At 38.7% G+C, this 21,408-nt stretch overlaps 1 protein-coding gene across 2 annotated transcripts in view; it reads right to left on the bottom strand.

Moving 5' to 3' along the window:
• Positions 1-7,899: 7,899 nt before the first annotated feature.
• The window catches only part of LOC311063795 (G-protein coupled receptor family C group 6 member A-like), a 69,722-nt gene continuing 56,213 nt past the window's right edge, over positions 7,900-21,408 (bottom strand). For both annotated transcript variants that reach the window (XM_084083395.1, XM_084083396.1), the window contains one exon: positions 7,900-9,150. In XM_084083395.1, the coding sequence (XP_083939521.1) occupies positions 7,985-9,150 (1,166 nt within the window). In that variant the 3' untranslated portion in view covers positions 7,900-7,984. The remainder of the gene's footprint in view (positions 9,151-21,408) is intronic.

The following is a 21,408-nucleotide window of genomic DNA, read 5'->3' as shown; positions in this document are numbered from 1 at the left end:
TAAAATATATTTGTACTTCCAATCCATTTGCCCTTTAGGTCATTTGAAATCTCTGTGTCCTTACTTAGTCACTGTAAGCCTGTCTGTGTCTGGTTTGGTTTGAATAATGTCACAAGGTACAATCAGCTTGCCCTTTGACCCTATCCAAATCATGATCAAGAGGTAGGCTTGATAGATATATTTTGATTAATCATAATTTGTCTAATGTCTTAAACCTGCTTTAAATGTCAAATTAATATAATGCTGTCATTTTGGCCTAAATTCTGTCATGTACTCTACTCTCCCTATTTCTCCTGTCTCTGTCTATGCAAGGTCAAATTAGTTACAGGCCTTTCTGTGGTTATCTATTGTTTTAAGAACACCATATCTCGGTGTTCTACTCCAAATGCATAACCCTTCTCGCAGTGTCACGAAGTTACCTCTGACCAGACAGGTCAGAGCCGAGGCTAACGTGTTGTTCGAGACATGTGGACGCTGTTTGTTCAAAGATAAACTGTCACACCATCATCATCATCTTCATCATCTACCATCATCATCCTCATCTGACGATGACGTACTCATCTCTATCCACCAATAGCAGGACTACTCCTCTGACGGCTGGACGCTTGATGTATCTTCAATGATGTCATATGTTTATGTTAACGGACGCTGTTAAAGACCAGTGCTTTCTCTGTTTAATGGCAGAGAGAGACGACGACCGATGATGCGTTAACCCCTGTGATACTGTAACCTTCCCACTCTCTCTGTCTGAATACAAGATATTTCATTACATCCATGGCTGCCTGTGTCCTGAGTCTGTTTTTTTCTTTATCGCCTTTTATGAAAATGTTCTAATACTTATATGAATATCGATGTGATGTACTGCCATGTATCGATATCTATATATTTGGTTGATAGGGAAAAAACCTATGATGACCCCTGGATTCTACTGATGAAGAAAGTACATTGTGCATACTTTGCCTCACAAAGAAATTGCGAGGCATCCTTTCTTTGTTCTTAGTATGATGTTGATTGCAGGTGCACGTGGTCTCAAAAACGAAGAGGAACTTCGTGGTGAAAGACTCGCACAACCCCAAAAGAATTTAAGGATGAGCAGTTTTTAAATGTTCAACCAAGTGCTATAGTGCATGAGTGATAGGAGGGGTCATAAGACCATCATCAGTGCCGTAATGAATCACAGACAGACATGTTTCTCTTATAGGGCTCTATAGGTCAACACAGGTGCTGAGGATCAAGGTCGTCAGCTAACTAATTAAGGTCATCACCATGGCAATGGTAAACGGAGTGGGCATGACATTACAATTCAAAAGGACCAAAGTGTACAAAGCATTACACATAAACCACAGCAAATCATAATGTATTGTACACTGTACAGACCATGTCCCATATGAACATGTTACTCAAGACAGAGAAAAGTCCCTCATAATTTACATGTAACATTTACCCCATAGCAGTTTAAACAGTACAGAAAATTACTTATTTAGAATGCTTTACAGATTAAATGTGTAATTTTAAAAACAAAATTATATATACTTAATAAAGGTTTCCTATAGGAAGCACTGGAGGGAGAGGTCTCCATTCATGTCAATAGAGCAGCCACCATCACCCTTGGTAGGCTCTAAGCTAAAATTGGCTAATATTGCCCTCTGCTGGATGATGTGAAGTTTGTTTCTTTTATGTGTAATGTAAATAAAATGTTGGCGTTTGTCTGAAATCCTACCATGAATGATGAGAATATAACAGAACAGAGAAGATCTTAAGATAATACTTAAGGTGCACACAGATCTCCCTGGCATGTGGCCCACGTACAGTAGCTGGATGGTTAGTCATCATGGATGATGGACTTTTGCTGTTCATTTGGTTGCCCTTTTAGGTCACAACCACGCAACCAATGTTTTCGTACTTATCAGATATATACATACCCATTTCCTGAAAACAGAAAAAATAGAAAAGTGTGGTGTTCCAAACTTCGGAAGGCAGTCATAGCCAATTGGAATGGAATCTGGAAAATCTGAGTGATGCATCATGATCAAATGACCCCAGATCGTGTACCGGCTTGTGTGAGTATTGGACAAAATCTGTAGGAGTAGTAGCAAAAAGTGTTTTGAAGAACACACAAAAGGGAGGAAAATCTCGTCTGGCACAAATGGCCGGGCCCAATATGCAGAGTTGTGTCATGATCTAAGGAATCCAGGGCAAAATATTTAGATTCTAGGACCTACAGTTTGGAGTTATAGGCCAAACCGTAAAGTGGGCTGTCATAGCGCCACCATGAGGCCAAATTGATTTATTTGAAATGGAGGTTCTTCCTTGGCCTACTGGGAGTGTGTGTGCAAAGCTTTTACGGCAATCGGACACAACGTTCATGATTTGAGGTATGATTGGCCCCTCCTGCAAGAGCCAATCGGAATGGAACCAGATTTATTTTTTTACAAATACTGTACTTCTTCATCACGTGACCGCAGAGATAATATGTACCGAGTTGTGTGAGTTTTAGAAAATATCTGTAGGAGTAGTGTCAAAAAGAGTGTTTTGTAGAAAACACAAAATAGCGGTAAATCATGTCAGGCATAAATGGGCGCGTGTTATGAGTTTCTTCATGATCCAAGGAATCGAGAGATTTTTTTTTATTGTATGACCTACGATTCAAGAGTAGGCCAAAATGTAAACATTTGTGGGTGGCCTCCTGCCTGGTAGTGTTTGTGCAAATTTTCACGCTGATTGGTCCAACGGTGCCGGAGATTAACTGCTCAAAGACAAATGGACGGACGGACTGGCATGGTGAAGGCAATGAACGTCAATGTCAGAAATCAAGTTTCTGACAAACTGTAAAAAAAAAAAGAAAAAGAAACTATGATCACAAATGTTTGAGAGACAAAAAAAGAATTAAAGAGAAGATTTGATACGTTCACTTATTGTATTTCAAATGTAGTTTTCCTTTAATAAATCATTGCTGTCTCGCAGAAACCTCATATCTCCACATTTAAGCTTTTTATGTGTCTTGGTGAATTAATGCTCTACTTCATCATACAAGCCAATGGCTTTCTTGTTTTTTTTTGTTCCTATTGGCTGACCTTGTATTGAACTATATTTTCATGTGCTTTTGTCTGCAAACTTCTAATAAAGTATTCAATCAATCAATCAAAGTTGCACACAAGCAGTGAAAATACATAGCAGATCTACAAGCTCAAACCGCGCCGTGCCGCCTTGTGAGCTTGTAGATATGCTAATTTCACTATTTTAAAAAGGTTTTTATCATAATGATACAAAAGTAAAGATTTGGGAAATACAAGCTTTCCACCTGACAGCATCAATATTTAATGTAGAGTCTACATGACAGACAGTGAAGACAGAGACACATCTGTACACAAGACTATTTATTAAGGTACAAATGTTGGTCCCATAGCCGTGGGAAGTAGGGGTGCTGAGGGGGCTGCAGCACCCCCTGAAAATATTGTGTGGCAACCCAGGGGTAGTGGAGGTAAGATTCACAATAAAATAGGAACCACGGAGTCAGATGTGGTATAACTTAAATGGTCTTTATTCAAAAAGGTTCTGGGGAAAGGGGTGGTGGGTCAAAACTCAAACTTAGGAGAATTCTCGTCTTGGGGCTGTGGCTCTCAGCCTATGCTACACACGGGGGAATCTGCTGTCCTGTGGGCAGAGCAGGGAGAGAACAGTCACTATGGATTCCATTGGGGGGGGGGGGGGGGGGACCCTGCTTTCCCCCTCGGTGTTGGAGCTCAGGTGGCTTGCACTGACGTCCTTCCACTCGTGACAGAAAGTGTGTTGCCTGCTTGCTGTCTGGCTCCAACTGACTAACCTGCTGCCTGGGAGCTGGTGACTTAGTACTCAGCTGGCTGATTGTCAGATGGGCTGCAGGTGTGACCACAGCCAGCTACCTACTGGCTACAGGACCTGTACAGGAAAGTATACGCCCTCTTCCTGGCCCAGCCTGGGCCTGACTGACATCTGAGGCAGAGCTTCCCCTGGTTTGCCACAAATGTATGAAAAAGAAAAAAATAATAAATATATATTATACAATTATATATTAAAACGTTTTTTTGCATAATGTGCCTGTTGTTGTTGGTTGTTGTCCTGTTCTGACAAAGTAAACCTCAGTTGTGTCTCCAGCATCACATTTCCCCCCAACTTAGGAATCATGTATTGTACATTTTTATAGCTCATAAAGTATACAATTCACACTGCATGTAAAATATAATGTGTAGTTCATATACAAATCATTATGTAAACACAAGGCATTTAGATCCTATGGTCTGAAGGTCAAAGTTCACTGGCTCTATTGGCTCAGTTTAAAAATAATTTCAACACTTAGGTAGACAAACAAACCAGGAAACATCTCCATCAGGTCAATGTCAGCAGCAGCCTCAGCAGCACTGTAAACACACAAAGCAGTGATCACTGAACACTAAATGTTATGATGAACACGCTGACATCTATCTAACTGCTGCTTTATAAAGTACTGAACACACTGACATCTTCTATTTAACTGCTGCTTTATAAAGTACTGAACTGACATCTATCTAACTGCTGCTTTATAAAGTACTGAACTGACATCTATCTAACTGCTGCTTTATAAAGTACTGAACTGACATCTATCTAACTGCTGCTTTATAAAGTACTGAACACACTCACATCTAACTGCTGCTTGGCCCTATATCTGTCTCTTGCTCTCCCTGTCTCTCTCTGGCTATATCTGTCTCTCGCTCTCCCTGTCTCTCTTTTCCTATATCTGTCTCTTCTCTCCCTGTCTCTGTCTCTCTGTCTATATATGTCTCTCTGCCTATATTTGTCTCTCGCTCTCCCTGTCTCTCTGTCTGTCTCCCTCCCCCTCTCTCTCTGTCTCTCTCTGTCTCTCTCTGTGTGTCTCTCTCTCTCTCCCTGTCTCTCTCTGTCTCTCTCTCTGTGTCTCTCATTCTTGTCAGTATGGTATACTTTTTACTTTTCTTTTAACTTTGTTTTCTTGTGTCGCTGTTTGTTTATTAAAAGCAGTTAATAATCCGGTGTACACATACTGTAGACATACGGACACAGAATTTGGAATCATGTGTAGAATGCCCAGACGAGCACATCAACAATCATTGCCCTGCTTTTAATAAAAAAAAATAAGAATCACATCTGACTTGAACATGAAACACAAAATATCTGTCTCTCTCTGTCTGTCTGTCTGTCTGTCTGTCTCTCTCTGTTTCTCTTTGTCATTGTCGTTGACTGCGTCCTCAGGCAAGCCTTAGACACCATCGCCTCCAAAGGTCTCACAATAGGCAGAAGATCTGGTCGTCAAAGTCAGAAGTGGCTGACTGACCTTGATTACGCGGATGACATCGCACTGATAGCTGAACACATATCCTCTGCTCAAGAGCTTTTAACATCACTAGAAGTATCAGCAGCCAAAGTGGGCCTTTTGCTGAACACCAAAAAGACAGAATGCCTGTTTCTGAATGAAGACTCTGATCATCCAACCATCTGCTCCATAAACGGCAGTGACATCAAAGAAACTGAGGAATTCAAGTACCTTGGATCGTATGTAGTCAGTAGCAGAAAGGACTTCCTGACAAGGAAAGGTCAGGCCTGGAGTGCTTGCAATAAGCTACATCAAATATGGCAGTCAGACATCTCAAGAGCTACCAAGATCAACCTTTTCAAAGCCTGTGTGGAAAGTATCCTTTTGTATGGTGCCGAAACATGGACAATGAATAAGGAGCTACGGGATCGTCTGGACGGAACATACACAAGACTCCTCATGCGTGTCCAGAACCTTTCATGGAGGAACCATCCCACTAAAGCTCAGATTTATGGTGGCATCCCTTCCATCTCAGCTGTTGTGGCACAAAGAAGACTCCGCTTTGCTGGACATTGTCACAGAGCAAAAGACCAGGTCATTTCAGATATTCTTCTGTGGAGACTACCCTGCCCATCAAGAGGAACCAGACCACTCACATTTCCAGATTTTCTGAGTAGGGATACAGGACTGACTGTGAATGAACTTGGGGTGGCAAACAATGAGCAACAGAGACCAGTGGAAGCAGCTTGTGTCGCAGATCTCGAGGGCACTCGAATGATGATGATGATGATGAAGGATACCAGGTAAATAATGAACAATCTAAAAACATCTAAATAACATGCTATCTAATTTACATTTTTAACATTGTGATCATTGTGAAGTAACAAAAACATGAGAACAAATGACCAGGGTATGTCATTGTTCTCATGTTTTTGTTACTTAGGCATGTTTTTCTCATTGGTTTAACTTCTTGCTGGTGAAATAGGTTAAATAAAACTGTTCATTTTGCTGGGCCCCCTTGGAACTCCGCTTTAGAAGGACAATATCAGTCACCAGAAGCAATGTTTTCAATGAGTCTAAGATTCATTAGAATAGAATAGACTTTATTTGCCATTTGCACAAGTGCATAGGAAATGTTGGAGCTCAGCTCCCAGGGTCAGCATTTAAAAAAGACAGAAAATACAGACAAGACAGAGAAAACATACATCCCACAATCCTACATCCTATTCCTATACCTACCATACTCTTTAAAAGGCAACTAGAATAAAGAAGTACTTCATAGTCTGTGCAAACTGTGCAAATAATAGTGCAATTCATCTTACGATCTGTTCTGATTCAGTTCATCTGTCATATTGACTACCGTCCTTAATGTCCTCGGGCGCACAATGGCAGGAAAAACATGTTAAAAAAGAGTGTTGTGTGGGCGGAGATGGTCTCTGGCCTTTTAACTCGTTAAAAGGTGTATAGGTTCATTAAACTAGACTTCATTTTGGAGATGATTTATCAAACAAAAAATAAGAAAATGTCAAACGTGTCGTTGCCATGGAGGTCATGATGATTGACATAGAACTCGCTTTGAATGAACAGTAGATGGCGCCATAGATCAAGCATCAACCCCCACAATATTATGTTCTGTTCAGAGCATGCACACACATGTTCACACTTAATTACTGTAACACAGGGGTCATCAACGTTTTTCATGCCAAGGACGCCTTAGCTGAGAGAGAGATGAAGCAGGGACCCCCCCCCGCCCACTACATATTGTATATCATTGTGCTGCAGAAACCTTTTCATATATTTCATAGATTCATAGACTTGTTTGACCACATTATCATCAGTGTTGGATTCATAGGAGTGTTCAGACATTTAACCACTTAAACTGTCAATACTTAGTAACCTTGACCTTTCACTCTGTACTTGGTCAGCTCTTTTTCCCTCTACACCAAACGTCTTTGCCGAAAATAGCACATCTACAAGCTCACAACGGCGTGAGGCGTTGCGAGCTTGTAGATCTGCTATTTTTGGATAATGTTCCCCCCAAAATAGGGATGTGAGGATTCAAGTAGTTAATGTAAAAAATACAGCTGAAGACAATTAAGTCATTGACTTGAAATGAAACCTGTTTGTGGTCAAAACAGTATACCAATGTTCAATCTTATGCATACATACAGTATACATGCACATTAGCAAGCACAAACAAACCAAATAGTTTGGCAGAGAATGGCAGAGAAAACGGAATGCCAGCAACACTTCCAAAATAAAGACTCTTTAGGTGCACAGCCTCCCGGTGAGGCTAAATATTTTTTTGTAAAGGACATTACAGTGTGCTGGCTTCTTGACTGTAGTTCACCTGTGGTAGAATGTGGCTGGACGACCCATGTGTATAAAATGTGATGAATGCATGCTATGTTAACAACTTAAACCCTATACACTTCATTGACCGGGGTTAATATGATTTTATGTCCATGGAAATAATGTATAATTTGTATAGTATAAAAAACATAAGTGAAATAAATAAATAAAAAGCTGTGTATTTCACAAAATAATGCATTGGTATTTACAAATTGAACTCCAAAAGTTAATGTTCAGCATGGACTGTTAAGTCTGTTAAGAATTCAGAATTGCAACAAAAGACTGGTGTTTAAAGATTTGCTACCAGGACAAGCCACTGCCAAATAATTATATACATGCCACATTTTGAGAATACAATTCTGAGCAGGACACACTCCTACGTCTCTTCCTAAGGTTGCCTGTGGAAACCTCTGGCCTAGCAGGGCTTGGATCTCCTAGTGTTCCTAATTTCACTGAACCAGAGGGATAGCCAGATCGCTCTGTTGCAGAAGGGATGCATATGTCTTTATATGTCTCTAAGCCTGTGTTTGGGTTCTCTGGGTCTGTTTCTAAATCTGGGTTTGGAATGGGAAGTGAAGGACTGGCGGTGACAACGAGCCACCTCCTCAGAATCCTCTCCAGTGTGTCACCTTGTGGCCTGAAGAGTGGCTCGTAGCACCTGGGTAAGAAATGACAGAAGATGACGCCATAGTTGGACACTAAGATGGCCGAGGCCTGCACAGCGGAGGCCTCTTCTGTCTTGATGATATAGATGGGGATGAAGCACACCCACACAAACAGGTACATCAGCATGCTGAAGATGATGTAGCCGGTCTCACTGAACTCATGGGGAACCTTCCTGCCCTTGAAAGCCAGGAGGAAGCCGACCAAAGCAAGCAGGGCTATGTAGCTCAACATGATACCAAAACCTATGAATGTTTTGCCTACGTGACACTGGATGATTATCTCAAGGCTCTGTGGTGATGGAGTGGTGTCATCAACGTCAGGACTATCGAAGACCAGCCAGAGGATGCAGATGACTCCCTGGATAGCGGTCACAATGCTGATGATTAGAGGCGGCCTATAGAGTTTATTTAGTCGCTTGTGTCTCAGCTGACCAAAGGGCAGGAAGGCCAGGAATGTACGGTAAGCCTTGACTAGGATGCAGGAGACACAAAGGGTGAAGCCCATGGCATACATGATCTGCCGAGCCCGGCACAGGTGCACAATGGGCTTGTCAATGAAGCATATGACGCTGGCAAAGCTCACAGCCAGGCCACTCATCATCGTGCAGGATATTCTCACCTCGGCTCGCTTCATGGGCGGTGAATTTCTGTACACCAAAAAGATGATAAAGGTCACCAGCAGCAGCAATACACCAAAGGCCGCGGATACCACAAGGGCAATGGAATGAGGATCTCTCCACCTCAAATAGGTCCTCACTATTGGTTCACAATGGTCCCAGCCCTTCTCGGATGACGTTCCATTAGGACACTTTTGACAGTCATTACGATCTGCAGGAGGATTGGGGGTTAGATGAGATTAGGCTAGATTACAGTTAAAACAGGTGAATCTAAATAGAGAATAGTTGTAGCTTAAATCAAAAACATAAAAGAAAGAAGAGGACCACCAAGTACATACTGTACTTTATTACCTCTGCCAACTAATGCGTGATTTATACTTGGTTGTGTGTGGGTGTCGCACATTGAAAATAGCAGATCCACAAGCTCACAGTATGTCACATGCAACTAAATATAACTCAGACTTGTGTTGGACACAGGTTATATTTTCGCCCCATTCTGTTAGCTCTTTTATTTGGTTGTTAGCACATAACAGACAAGCCACGTTTCCATGAAACCTTGCTGGAATGATCAATAGATTGCTGTTCCCCAAGGAGGTGGTTGGCTTTTGGGTGGAAAAGTTAAAATGTCAAGTTCAATCGATGTCGAGGTCTGTCTGTTAGTAAAATAACACGAGAACGGATGGACGGATTTTCATTAAATATCATGTTAATGATCAGTTGGCTGCCTCAAAGAAAGCACATCCACTTTGTTCAGATGCAGGTGCGTTGCGTTGGGCAGTGATTAATGAAACAATCGTGGCACGCCAAGAATCTTGATGAAGGTCCAGAAAGACCGAAAAATCATGTCAATATTTGAATAGGGTAAAGGGATACAAGATCCCGGATACAAGATCCTCTCAGCACGTACCAGCAGGCTGAGGAACAGTTTCTTCCCACAGGCCATCAGGCTGTTAAATGACAGTGGAAAATGAAATGTGAAATAACTGTACTCTGCACTATGCACTTTCCTTAAACTGAATTGCCTGTGTTTGTTTATTTATTGCCTATGAGCGTTTTTAGATTGTCTTATCATGTTTTATTGTTTTATTATTGGAGCTTCCGAGCGTACGTTTTTCACATGTATGTACCTGTGCATCTAAGTGACAATAAAAGTGAATCTGAAAACTGATGCTGCTGAGCAAGAGCAGTGTGCAGGATTTCTGTTTGTGATTTTTTTGTTCATGATTGTTTCATAGGTTTAAAAGGTCACGGTCATGGTCACAATTAAGGGCAAGGTAAAAATTACAATCACTAAAATTTTTTAATTATCTTAATAATACTAATTGTATAGTTATGGTGGAGGTACACTCTACTGAGTGCAATCCCTCTAGTTTTATAATGTTTTGCATTATGTTTGCATAATTGCCTTTGCAATAATGTTTTTAATACAATTAAAGTCTTGTCATACCATATTACAAATGTGGCAAAACATCATGCGTCTCATTTTGACAGATATTAGATTAGAGGATTTTTAAAGGGATTGTAGACAAGTTCTGTTGTAGGCACCGCCCTCCACCCTCTCCAATGTTGCCTAGAATCCCTTTAAACATTACATTGCTTATACTTTATTTTGTAATATATTTCAGTACACTTCTTAATCTTGTTCATTGTGCAAAGCAATTGCAGATGGAATGGGGAAAAGACGGGGATGCATCATGGGACGCGGTAACACGCCGTCCCACCAGTTTTTTGAGCAGGAGCACACGTACTGTACACACATGCATCGATTAAAAACAACCCTTATGTTCACACCTCAACAAAGTTTATAAAGGCTGCAGATTGCTGGGTGTCTCACCAGGTGAATTAGCATAGGAATGAGCCTAGCTGCATATCAATTGTACATTGTGTGACATGTAGTGTAAGTGTTAAGCGACGTAAGTGTTAAGCGACGTCTTTAAAATAGTGTCCCGCCAGATATAGATTCACCAATACAACACTGGAAAAGACTATCTGTATCTAGCATACCTGAGCCATTAGAATAGGTTCCTTCCACACATTCAATGCAGCTGTAACAGTAGGACACATCGAAGAGCTTCTTCATAAAACCACGGTGACAGGATTCTGAGAGTGACAAGTGAGACAGCAAATTTAAGCAATTGTAAAGGAGTTATTGTTTTGAACTCCAAAGTTTGCATTGACAAGAATAAGAAACAGTTCACTCAATCACTGTTGGACAGTGTATGAATTGTCATTTGTGTTTTTGCATATATCACTCTGAGGCACAAACATGTACTGTACTGTGTTTGTTCCGAGAGGTCAAAGCACATAATGCTTTGACTAGGTAAGGGTTCAGTGTCGTGCTCATGAGCAATTCATTCAGGATGGCAGAGTATATACAGTACTTTCAACACTTTGAAGGTTTCCACCTGACAGCAACAATATGTAAGTACGGTTTGACTTTCAAACAGTAGCTTTGTGGTGGTGTTGCCTTTAAAGAAGTCTGTTTCAGAGTGATGTGTCTGTCTCTAATCTCCACTTAAAGCTTGTTTTAGAGTGATATGCATGATGTGTCTGCCTCTAACGCTATACTGAAGCATAATTTATAATCTGTAGATGGTGATACTTGCTGAAATATTGTGAAATTATAATACTCATAAAACCCTTTCAATATACAGCCAGCCTACACTGAGGCAATGAGCTTATGAGTAATCTGGTGTCTAATATCCTCATCAGTGGACTTTGGTGGCTTATGATTATAATATAATATAATATAATGATTAACACAGACACCACGCATGCACGCACGCACGCACTCGCACTCGCACACACACACACACACACACACACACACACACACACACACACACACACACACACACACACACACACACACACACACACACACACACACTCACACACACACACACACACACACACACACACACACACACACACACACACACACACACACAGGGGAGAAAGGTTAGGTTAGGGGTTTGGCATGTCAGTAACTCTACAGTAGCCTACACAAGGAAATATATGCTGTTGTTTGTGGAAGCTCTTCATAAGGTAAGCTACTATTTGCATCATTGACCACTAATCAACATTTACCATGATGGTCTGTGTCTAATGTCTAATCTGCCTTTAAGGATTCAGTATGAGGAACAGGGTCATGTGATATTAGCTATCTGCCGTTAGTCTGACATTCCACTGGTCTGACAGTGTGCATTATAACCATGGTGTAAAGAGTACTCAATTGCTTTACTTAAGTAAATTTACTTCAGTAAAAGTACAAAAGTATTGGCATCAAAATGTACTTAAGTACCAAAAGTAAAAGTACTCATTATGCAGAATGTCCCATTTCAAGTTTTTAAATGTAAAACAATATTTTGAAAATAGCCGATCTACGAGCTTGTAGATCGGCTATTTTTAAATGGCCGAAATGTATATAGAGCTGAAGTGGTTAGGTTTTGTAATAATAATCAAAATCTACAAAGTAACTAATAATTGATGTTTTCAAATAAATGTAGTGGAATAAAAATACTAAATATTTGGATCCGAGATGTAGTGGAGTAAAAGTATTTGAAATTGTTGTTTACTCAAGTAAAATACAAATATCTCAAAATTGTACTTAAGTACAGTACTTAAGTAAATGTACTTAGTTACTTCCCACCACTGATTATAACTAATCCTAAACCTAACCCTAACTTCACACTGACCCAGTGGGCTAACTATAGCCAGTTTAGTCTCATTGGGGCCCGTGGGGTGGAGGGCGGTATATTGGGCAGAGAACAAACCATTCTGAGAGTGATTCAGAACGCCTCCTTGAAAGTTAGGGTGCCCACCCGTCCGGACAGGACAGGGTGAAAATGGGACGTTTACTTTGTCCCACATCCTCCATGAACAGAACGTGCTAGCCCGGAAACATGACTGTCATACCATGACAGTCATGGAGCCCAGAGTTCCTGGTTTTCCATTTTTTTACATTCCCAACTCTCACATGTATATAAACGTTCAGGTTTCAAATATAAAGTGCTTACCCAAGTGCCACGGATATTACAAGGCGATCGGTACCGTGATAATACCCATAATTCCCATATTGTTCAATAAAAAGCATTTTAATCCGATCGCCGGCCATTTTCTTTTCTTTCTTTCTTTTTTTTGGTAATGTATCAGAGTGCAATACACCTCCCAACCATTAGTGTGGCATAGTTTAAAGCAACGGAGAACATTTGGAGAAAATGGCCGGCCGGATTGAAAGATACGGGTACTTATCGCAGTACCGATTGCCTTGTAACATCCGTGGCAATTGGTGGGTAAGCACTTTATATTTGAAATCTAAACGTTTATGTACATGTGAGAGTTGGCAATGTAACTCATTTAATGTAAATCGAAAACCAGGGACTCTCGGCTCCATGACGCTTGTAGCAGACGAGCGGCATGTGAACCATGGCTAAGGAAGTGCCAGATTTCAATGATCATCATGAATAATACATTAATAAAAGATTCCTCTTTAAAGGCAGAACTACCGCTGTGATATCTGTGCCATAAATCATGTGTGCTGAAGCTCCGTGTTCTGTTGATGATTCTGTGTCTTAAAGACGTGATGATATGAAAAATACGTTTTTCACTCTTTTAGAGCATACCCGCGGTCATGATGAGCACATATCTATCAATAGATGTATTTTTGTGTATTCTTTCTTATGTCGAAAGTCCCTAAAAGTCACATTTTAATTACTTCTTGTAAACGCAAATGTCCTGCGTGATGACATAGACCCTTAAATATAAATTAATCTTGATTTCATTCACCTGTGTGCTTCTCATAGCTCACATTCCTCTACTCGTAGCCTACCTGACTGTAATTAGAGACACTCTTGTCTGTTATAAACGAACGCTTAGGTGTAAGCATTCGTTTATTGGTGTGCCAATAAAAAAGTGGAAATGTGAGCAGGCCTACTTTGTCCTCCATTGATCTCTCTCTCACTCTCTCACACACACACACGCACGCACACACACACACACACACACACACACACACACACACACACACACACACACACACACACACACACACACACACACACACGTGCATGTGGCCTAATGCAATGCCTAATGCAATGTGATAGTAAAGTAATTAAACACTGTAAAAATACCCTGCCATATAACAATACATGCAATAATGGACATTTCCTTTGTTCTTCTCCTTTGTTCTGGACAGACCTGTTCATGATGGGTTTTGCCATTCCTGTGTCATTTTCACTTGTCTTCAGTTTGGTAAAACAATTATCTGTGCAAACAGCCTCTCTCACACACATGTACATCATGTACACTTAAATGCATCTTTGCGGAAACTTAATGTCAACTATTTTTAGCTTTGACAAAGGTTTGATTGATTGATTTTATTTTGTGATAAAAGTAAGAGCACAAAAAGAAAAAGAAAAACTATATATACACACAAACAAACCACAGAGGATAAAAACACAAGGCTTTCTTAGGGCAACTGTGTTGTTTTATTAAACACACCAAATGTAATAAGTAATGATGATGTTTTCATTGTTCTATAGATGTTTTTAATGCATCTGGATGTTGGACGTGCTGCTGCTTGTTCCTCTGATGAATATGAAAGAGATGGGAGATGTTGTCTATTGTGTCCTGCCGGTAAGAACCGCACGCACACACACACGCACACACACACACACACACACACACACACACACACACACACACACACACACACACACACACACACACACACACACACACACACACACACACACACACACACACACACACACACACACACACACACACACACACACACACACACACACACACGGGGGGGGGTAACATCTATGGGTATAAGTAACACTCTAAGTACTCAGTACTCTATGGGTATAAGTAACAGCATCTCCACCATTTGTGGCAGTTATCAATTATAGTAGAAACAGCACAATACTTTGTCAGCCTTTTTGCTTTCTGGGCATCCCAAGATGTTGAAACCCTCTAACAATCAGTCTCTGTGTGCATAATGTCCTAGGCTGCCAAATCTAAAAAACAATAGTCTGCACCTATAGCCCAGCTCTGAGATGGTATGTAGGAGTGGTTGGTATTTTAATGACCGTGGTCATAAAGGCTTCCTCTAGGCTAGGGTCAAAGGTGAAGGCTATCTCTAATACAGACTCTTCATCAACCACGACTACATCTGGTGTATTAGCTGTCAAAGATGTAAAGATGTCTGGGTTATCACTGAGATGAAACATGGATGGAATGACACAGGAATGTGTGTACAGTACATTCTCACTGTAGATGAATGATATTTCGATTTGTCGATGAATTTGTCCATTCATAACAGCCATTCAAGATGTGTGACAGGTGAACTGTTCTGTGGTGCAAGCAATGAGGAAATGTATATTTACAAGTATTAGGTATTTAGTCAATTTAAATGTTATTCTCTGTTCAACAGGGAGCCATGTGACTAAGCATTGCACACGGTTTACACCAACATCATGTGCATCCTGTCCTGAGGGAACCTACCTGCATGTGCCTAATGATCGACCTGATGACTGTTTTCCATGTAACAACTGTTCTGCAGGTACATTGTAACTGATAAATTGACAACTAAATTGATAGGATTGTTCTGTACCCCAACTGTCTATACCAGATCAAATGTCATTACTTCCCATGCCACCTGTGTAGAATTCAGCACATCACTCAAGCACTAAATATAAATTATGAACTACAGTATCTGATTCTATGCTGATGAAATGTGTTTGGTTTCATGATCTCATCTTTAACCTGAACTGAACAGTTCCTGGTCTGAAAGTGAAGAGTCCATGTACATCAACATCTAATGCAGTGTGTGGAGCATCAGAGGGATTCTACTGTGTTCACCCAATAAAGAATATGTGTTTTCAAGCAAAGAAACACAGCAGCTGCAGACCTGGTCAATATATTGTTCAAAGAGGTTAGTCTATCTATTTTGCCTATACAATGAGAGCACAGGATGTAAGAAGCCATCATTATTGATGATGACACAGGAAAAGTGGTAAAGTATCTGACCACCACCACAGAGTGGGGGTTCAAATCATAGACTGTATAAATGAGATGGACAAACCCCCTCCGCTGCTTTCTACAGACCGAAAATGAAGCCGATTGCTGCAAGACTGTAGGTCCGCCATCTTTCAATACGCGTCAGAATGAGTTCAGACCATTATTGGTTGGGTAACTTGTCAATCAAGAGCGAGGGGCGGGGAATGAATGCTATTGGTTGTGTAGCGTGTCAATCAAATCATCCCGCCCCTCCTAGAGAATAGCCTACTTTATCGTCAATTTTATAATAAATAGAACCATAATTTAGCAAAACGCATATCCTGATGATTGAAAGGAGACTTTAAACTAGCGACTAGAAGCATATAGAATTTATGACAATTTTTATTACAGTAAGAAAATCTAGTCTAAAGTTTGTCAAAAAACCCATTCACTTGCGCTAAAATAAATTCTTTCTGAACTCACAGGTCGGCGCAGGGTAAAACAGCGCCACTCTGGCCATTTTGTCGGCCTCATCGTAAATATCTCAGCCTTGCCCCTTGGTTCAAATGCACCATGGTTCATCCGGCTTTGTAGATCGTCAATACAAACACAATTGACCCGTGTTCGTGGGAGGGTGATATTTGTCACTGTACATATTCATACTGTGCTGTGTTAAAGAGTACACTCAAGTATGTCAGCACTGACCCCTCCCTCTCGGTGGTTATTAATTCATCTCACCCTGTTCATGTTAATCAGTTAAGACCCATTTCCCAGACATCACAGTTCACTAACATTGCATAAAGATTGGTCACACAGTGGATTCAAGTTCTAATGTGGAACTACCAGGAGGACCTAATGACCTGTACCTCCCCTTTTAATTAATTAAAATGACAAGTTCCCCACTAAGAGGCACCATAGGTGCCCAACACCACTTACTAGTTTATATATAATATATCTCCTTGCTTAACCTAGAATATCCACAATAAAATGTACTTTTACAATGTGTTGCTCCCTTGCAAATAATTATGACCTGGAATACCTAAGTACTGGATGTATGTTCTTGTGTGATGTGTTGCTGTGATTGTGTTTTTGTTTTATTATAGGAACATCATCTACAGATACAGTGTGTGCTGACTGTCCTCCCAGCTGTGAATCTATCAAAGCAGGAAATCATTCAAATGATCCTACACCTGATGAGAGATCAGAGATCAGAGAAATGAGATTACAATTATGTCAATATGTGAAAATATGTTCAGAGAAGTTATATTCAACAACACCCACTAGTGTCGTTGTTGCTGTTACTGTTGCTGTTGTTGTTGTTGTTGTTGGTGGTGGTATTGTTGGTGGTGGTGTTATTATTGTTGATGTTTTTGGTGTTCGTAGTAGTGGTAAGGTTGTTTGGGGTTGTTGTGTTGTTGGTTTTTATAGTTATTTGTGTCTCTACACAACAGTTCTCTTGGTTGGTTATATAGGTTATTTTTCTTTTTTCATTTTTGTTTATGTTGGTGTTATTTTGGGTGTTTGTGTTGGTGTTGCCATTAGTGTTGATAAGGGTACCTATCATTTTATTAAGGATACCCATCTGTATGTTGGTGTTTTAGTTGGTGTTCATTGTTATATTATTCGATTAATGATTGATGGCGTCAGTAATTATGGTGACACAGTTGTTTCTTATATTATTGTTGGTGTTTTTATTGATGTTGTTGTGATTGTTTGGGTGGTGATTCTGCTGTTGATTAGAAGATGTCATCAGAGAATACATGGTAAGTTTACATTTAGAAAACGTTTTATTTACACCATACTTCTGGCTATAAAACTGTAACATTGTCATTGGATAAGCTGATGCTTCTCATTGTTATTCTACAGCAAGAACAACAGACATTACACAGGTTTGTTTTCTCACATTCTTCTATTTGACACCTTTTACAAAAGTAAACATGTAAAACAAAAAAAATAGTAATTAGAGATGGAAGTCCCCTGGACTATATTGATGATTGTTACCCTATATATAATAACTTTGAATTCCCTGCCCCACAGGAGATACTTGACATCTTAGACAATTTGCAAAAAACAACAGCAGCTGCCCAGGTAAAAAAGTAGTATACTTTAGTGTACTAATATTATTAAAAGTATACTGGATTTTTGTACTTAATTAAAAGCATATTAAAAATAAACTTATACAAAGTATACTTAAAAAATATGTAATTAAGTTCAACTTCTATGTACTAAAAATAAATATACTAAATATGGAAAACTTGAAATGTATTTTTAATGTACTTATCCAAAGTGTACTTTATGCAAAGTATATTTGTAATTAAATGTAAGCACACTTTTTAAAAGTACACTAAATTGAAACTGCTTAATAGTGTACTTTTTAGTGTACTTAAGAAAAGTGTAGTTATAGTAAAGTCATTTGTAATACACTGTTAGTCTAATATATGTAAGTGTACTACAATTGCACTCCATTGCAAAGTATTTAAATATACTAAAAAGAAGCGTACTTTAATGTAAGTATATTAAAAGTTGTATGCCAGTGTACTTTGAGATAGTATACTAAATTACTAATACCTATAAGTGAGCTTTTAGTGCACTTAAGAAGAGTACATTTATTTTCAGTCATTTGTAATACACTGTTAGTATACTTTATTTAAGTGTACTTTAATTGCACTCCATTAGAAATGTATTTAATATACTGAAAATAAGTGTACTTTAATGTAAGAACATTGAACGTTTGTAAGTGAACATTGTAAGTGTACTTTGAAAAAGTATAATAAACTACTAATGCTTATAAGTGTACTTTTAGTATACTTAACATAAGTACATTTATTTTTCAAACATTTGTAATACACTGTTAGCATACTTTATTTTAGTGTACTTTAATTGCACTCAATTAGAAATGTATTTAAATATACTTAAAATAACTGTACTTTAATGTAATAATATTAAAATTATATGCCAGTGTACTTTGAAAAAATATACTAACTTACTAATACTTATAGTAGGAATTAAGTGTAGTTTAAGAATGTTATAATACACTATTTCTATGCTTCATTAAAGTATACTTTAATTTAACTTCATTATGTTTATTTAATTATAATACAATAAATGAGACTGCATGCTGCACTGGCTTCCCCGTGATTGGTCAGAGTCACAGGGTTCCCTTTCAGCAGAGCCATTGGCTCTGCCTTTCAAATTTGCAGTCATGTGATTATGACATAATCAACTGTTCCGTTTTTGTCACCATCTTGTCACTTGTCACACAATCGTACATCCATACTAAAATATACTTTAATACATTTTAAATAAACTAAATGGGACACTTAAAAAGTACATTTGAAAAGAATAATTAATATGATAAAAGTGTTTTAATAATACACTTTTACACTACTGATAATGTACTGTAATCCCATTTAAAGTAGATTTACAGCACACTAATGATATAATATAATTGCACTAAAAGTGCATTTAGACCGCTCGTGGGTATACTTTTCACTACTGTACTAAGTATACTTAAAGTTTGTAAAAAGTTGTACGAATTTAGCACACAATTTGCACTTTTAGTATACTCAAGCATACCTTAAGTAGTAATTTATTAGTACTTGAGTACACTTAAGTTCAATTTAAGACGGCCAAAATAGTACATCCATACTAAAAATATACTTTAATACATTTTAAATAAACTAAATCGTACAGTTAAAAAGTACATTTGAAAAGTATTATTAATATGATAAAAGTGTTTTAATAATACACTTTTATACTACTGATAATGTACTGTAATCCCATTTAAAGTAGATTTACAACACACAAATAATATAATATAATTGCACTAAAAGTGCATTTTGACTGCTCGTGGGTATACTTTTCACTACTGTACTAAGTATACTTAAAGTTTGTAAAAAGTTGTACGAATTTAGCACACAAATTGCACTTTTAGTATACTCAAGCATACCTTAAGTAGTAATAGTAATTTAATAGTACTTGAGTACACTTAAGCTCAATTTAGTTCGGCCAAAATAGTACATCTATACTAAAAATATACTTTAACACATTCATCAAAAATATACTTTTAGTATGCTATTTTTTTTACCTGGGTGGTCTTGATGAAATCAGAACTTCACTCATTTAGGATGTAAAAACAACTATCATAGACCCACTAACTTTTATATGTACAATCTCACTGTCAACTGGAGTGGTACAAAAATGACCTAAAGATAGCTAAAGTCATCCCTATTTTCAAATCAGAGGATCCACACTATTTTACTAACTATCGCCCCATATCAGTATTACCGTCTTTTTCAAAAAAATCTAGAAAAACTTGTTTACAAAAGAATACTCCAACATATAAACTCAAACAATATACTTTATAATCATCAAAATGGCTTCCGTAAAAAAACACTCGGCTTACATGGCCTTTCTTTTCCTAGACCTTTCAAAAGCTTTCGATACTGTCAATTATAAAATATTTCTTGCAAAATATGGGTTTCGTGGTACTGCTTTCAACTGGCTAGACAACAATATGTCGCAGTCAAAAATACGGAATCATCTACCCCAACTACATCCACTTGTGGTGTTAGTGGGTCAAATTTGACCTGTGATTTAAATCAGCCCAAAATACAAAAAAAAAATATTATTTTCATTATTGTTTTTCCTCCTACCTCATAGCTGACTTGTAATGCATTCACATCCATGTAAACACTTTTAAAAATATTATGTTGGGTTAGGGCTAGGGTTTCATCTTTCAATATATCTTGTTTTCTATTATACAAATGTAAAAATTCACTCATTACATTTCCTATAATGAAGGCAATGGATAATGATGTTATCTAGCTATAATAGAATAATAATTAGAACACACTTCCAAAAAATACTTGTTTTCGTTTTTTTAACTTTAAAATATGTTAATCTATATATACATTTCTAAACCCAAAACCCCCAAAAAAACCCTGCCACTGTGTGGGACTAAACACAAAAACAACATATCAATGTCACTAACAAGACACGCCACAACGTGCAGAATTACTACGCGCAGTCTGTAGGCCACTTCATACTGCTCAGCACACATCTGCCCCCTCGCAGCATAATTAATTGCGGCCAACACAAACTCACAACATTACAGTCGGCCATGTTGTTCCTTAGCGTCATCGCCGACCACCGCCCAACGAGACCCAAGTGAGGTCAGACAACACACTCCATATTTGGGCATAGCTCCATTGGGAACATCTCCTATTATGGCTTTATATATTATAGAGACCAACAAACACAAAGCACCGCGCAGCGGATAGGGGGGAGGGGCGCGCAGCGCCCCGACCCTCTAGTATTATAAAAAACAAGAAATGACATGAAGTCATAATATAGCAGGTTGCGGCAGGCTTTTTTTGCCCCAATCTGCAGCACAAAATGTAAAAGTGGTCCGAAAAAGTAATTACAGCACCATGGTTGCTTATTTTTCTCTCAGAAATCT

Source organism: Gymnoscopelus microlampas (assembly GCF_963454915.1).
Source record: "Gymnoscopelus microlampas genome assembly, chromosome: 16".
Classification (NCBI taxonomy): domain Eukaryota; kingdom Metazoa; phylum Chordata; class Actinopteri; order Myctophiformes; family Myctophidae; genus Gymnoscopelus; species Gymnoscopelus microlampas.
This window is presented reverse-complemented; position numbering and strand designations above follow the sequence as displayed.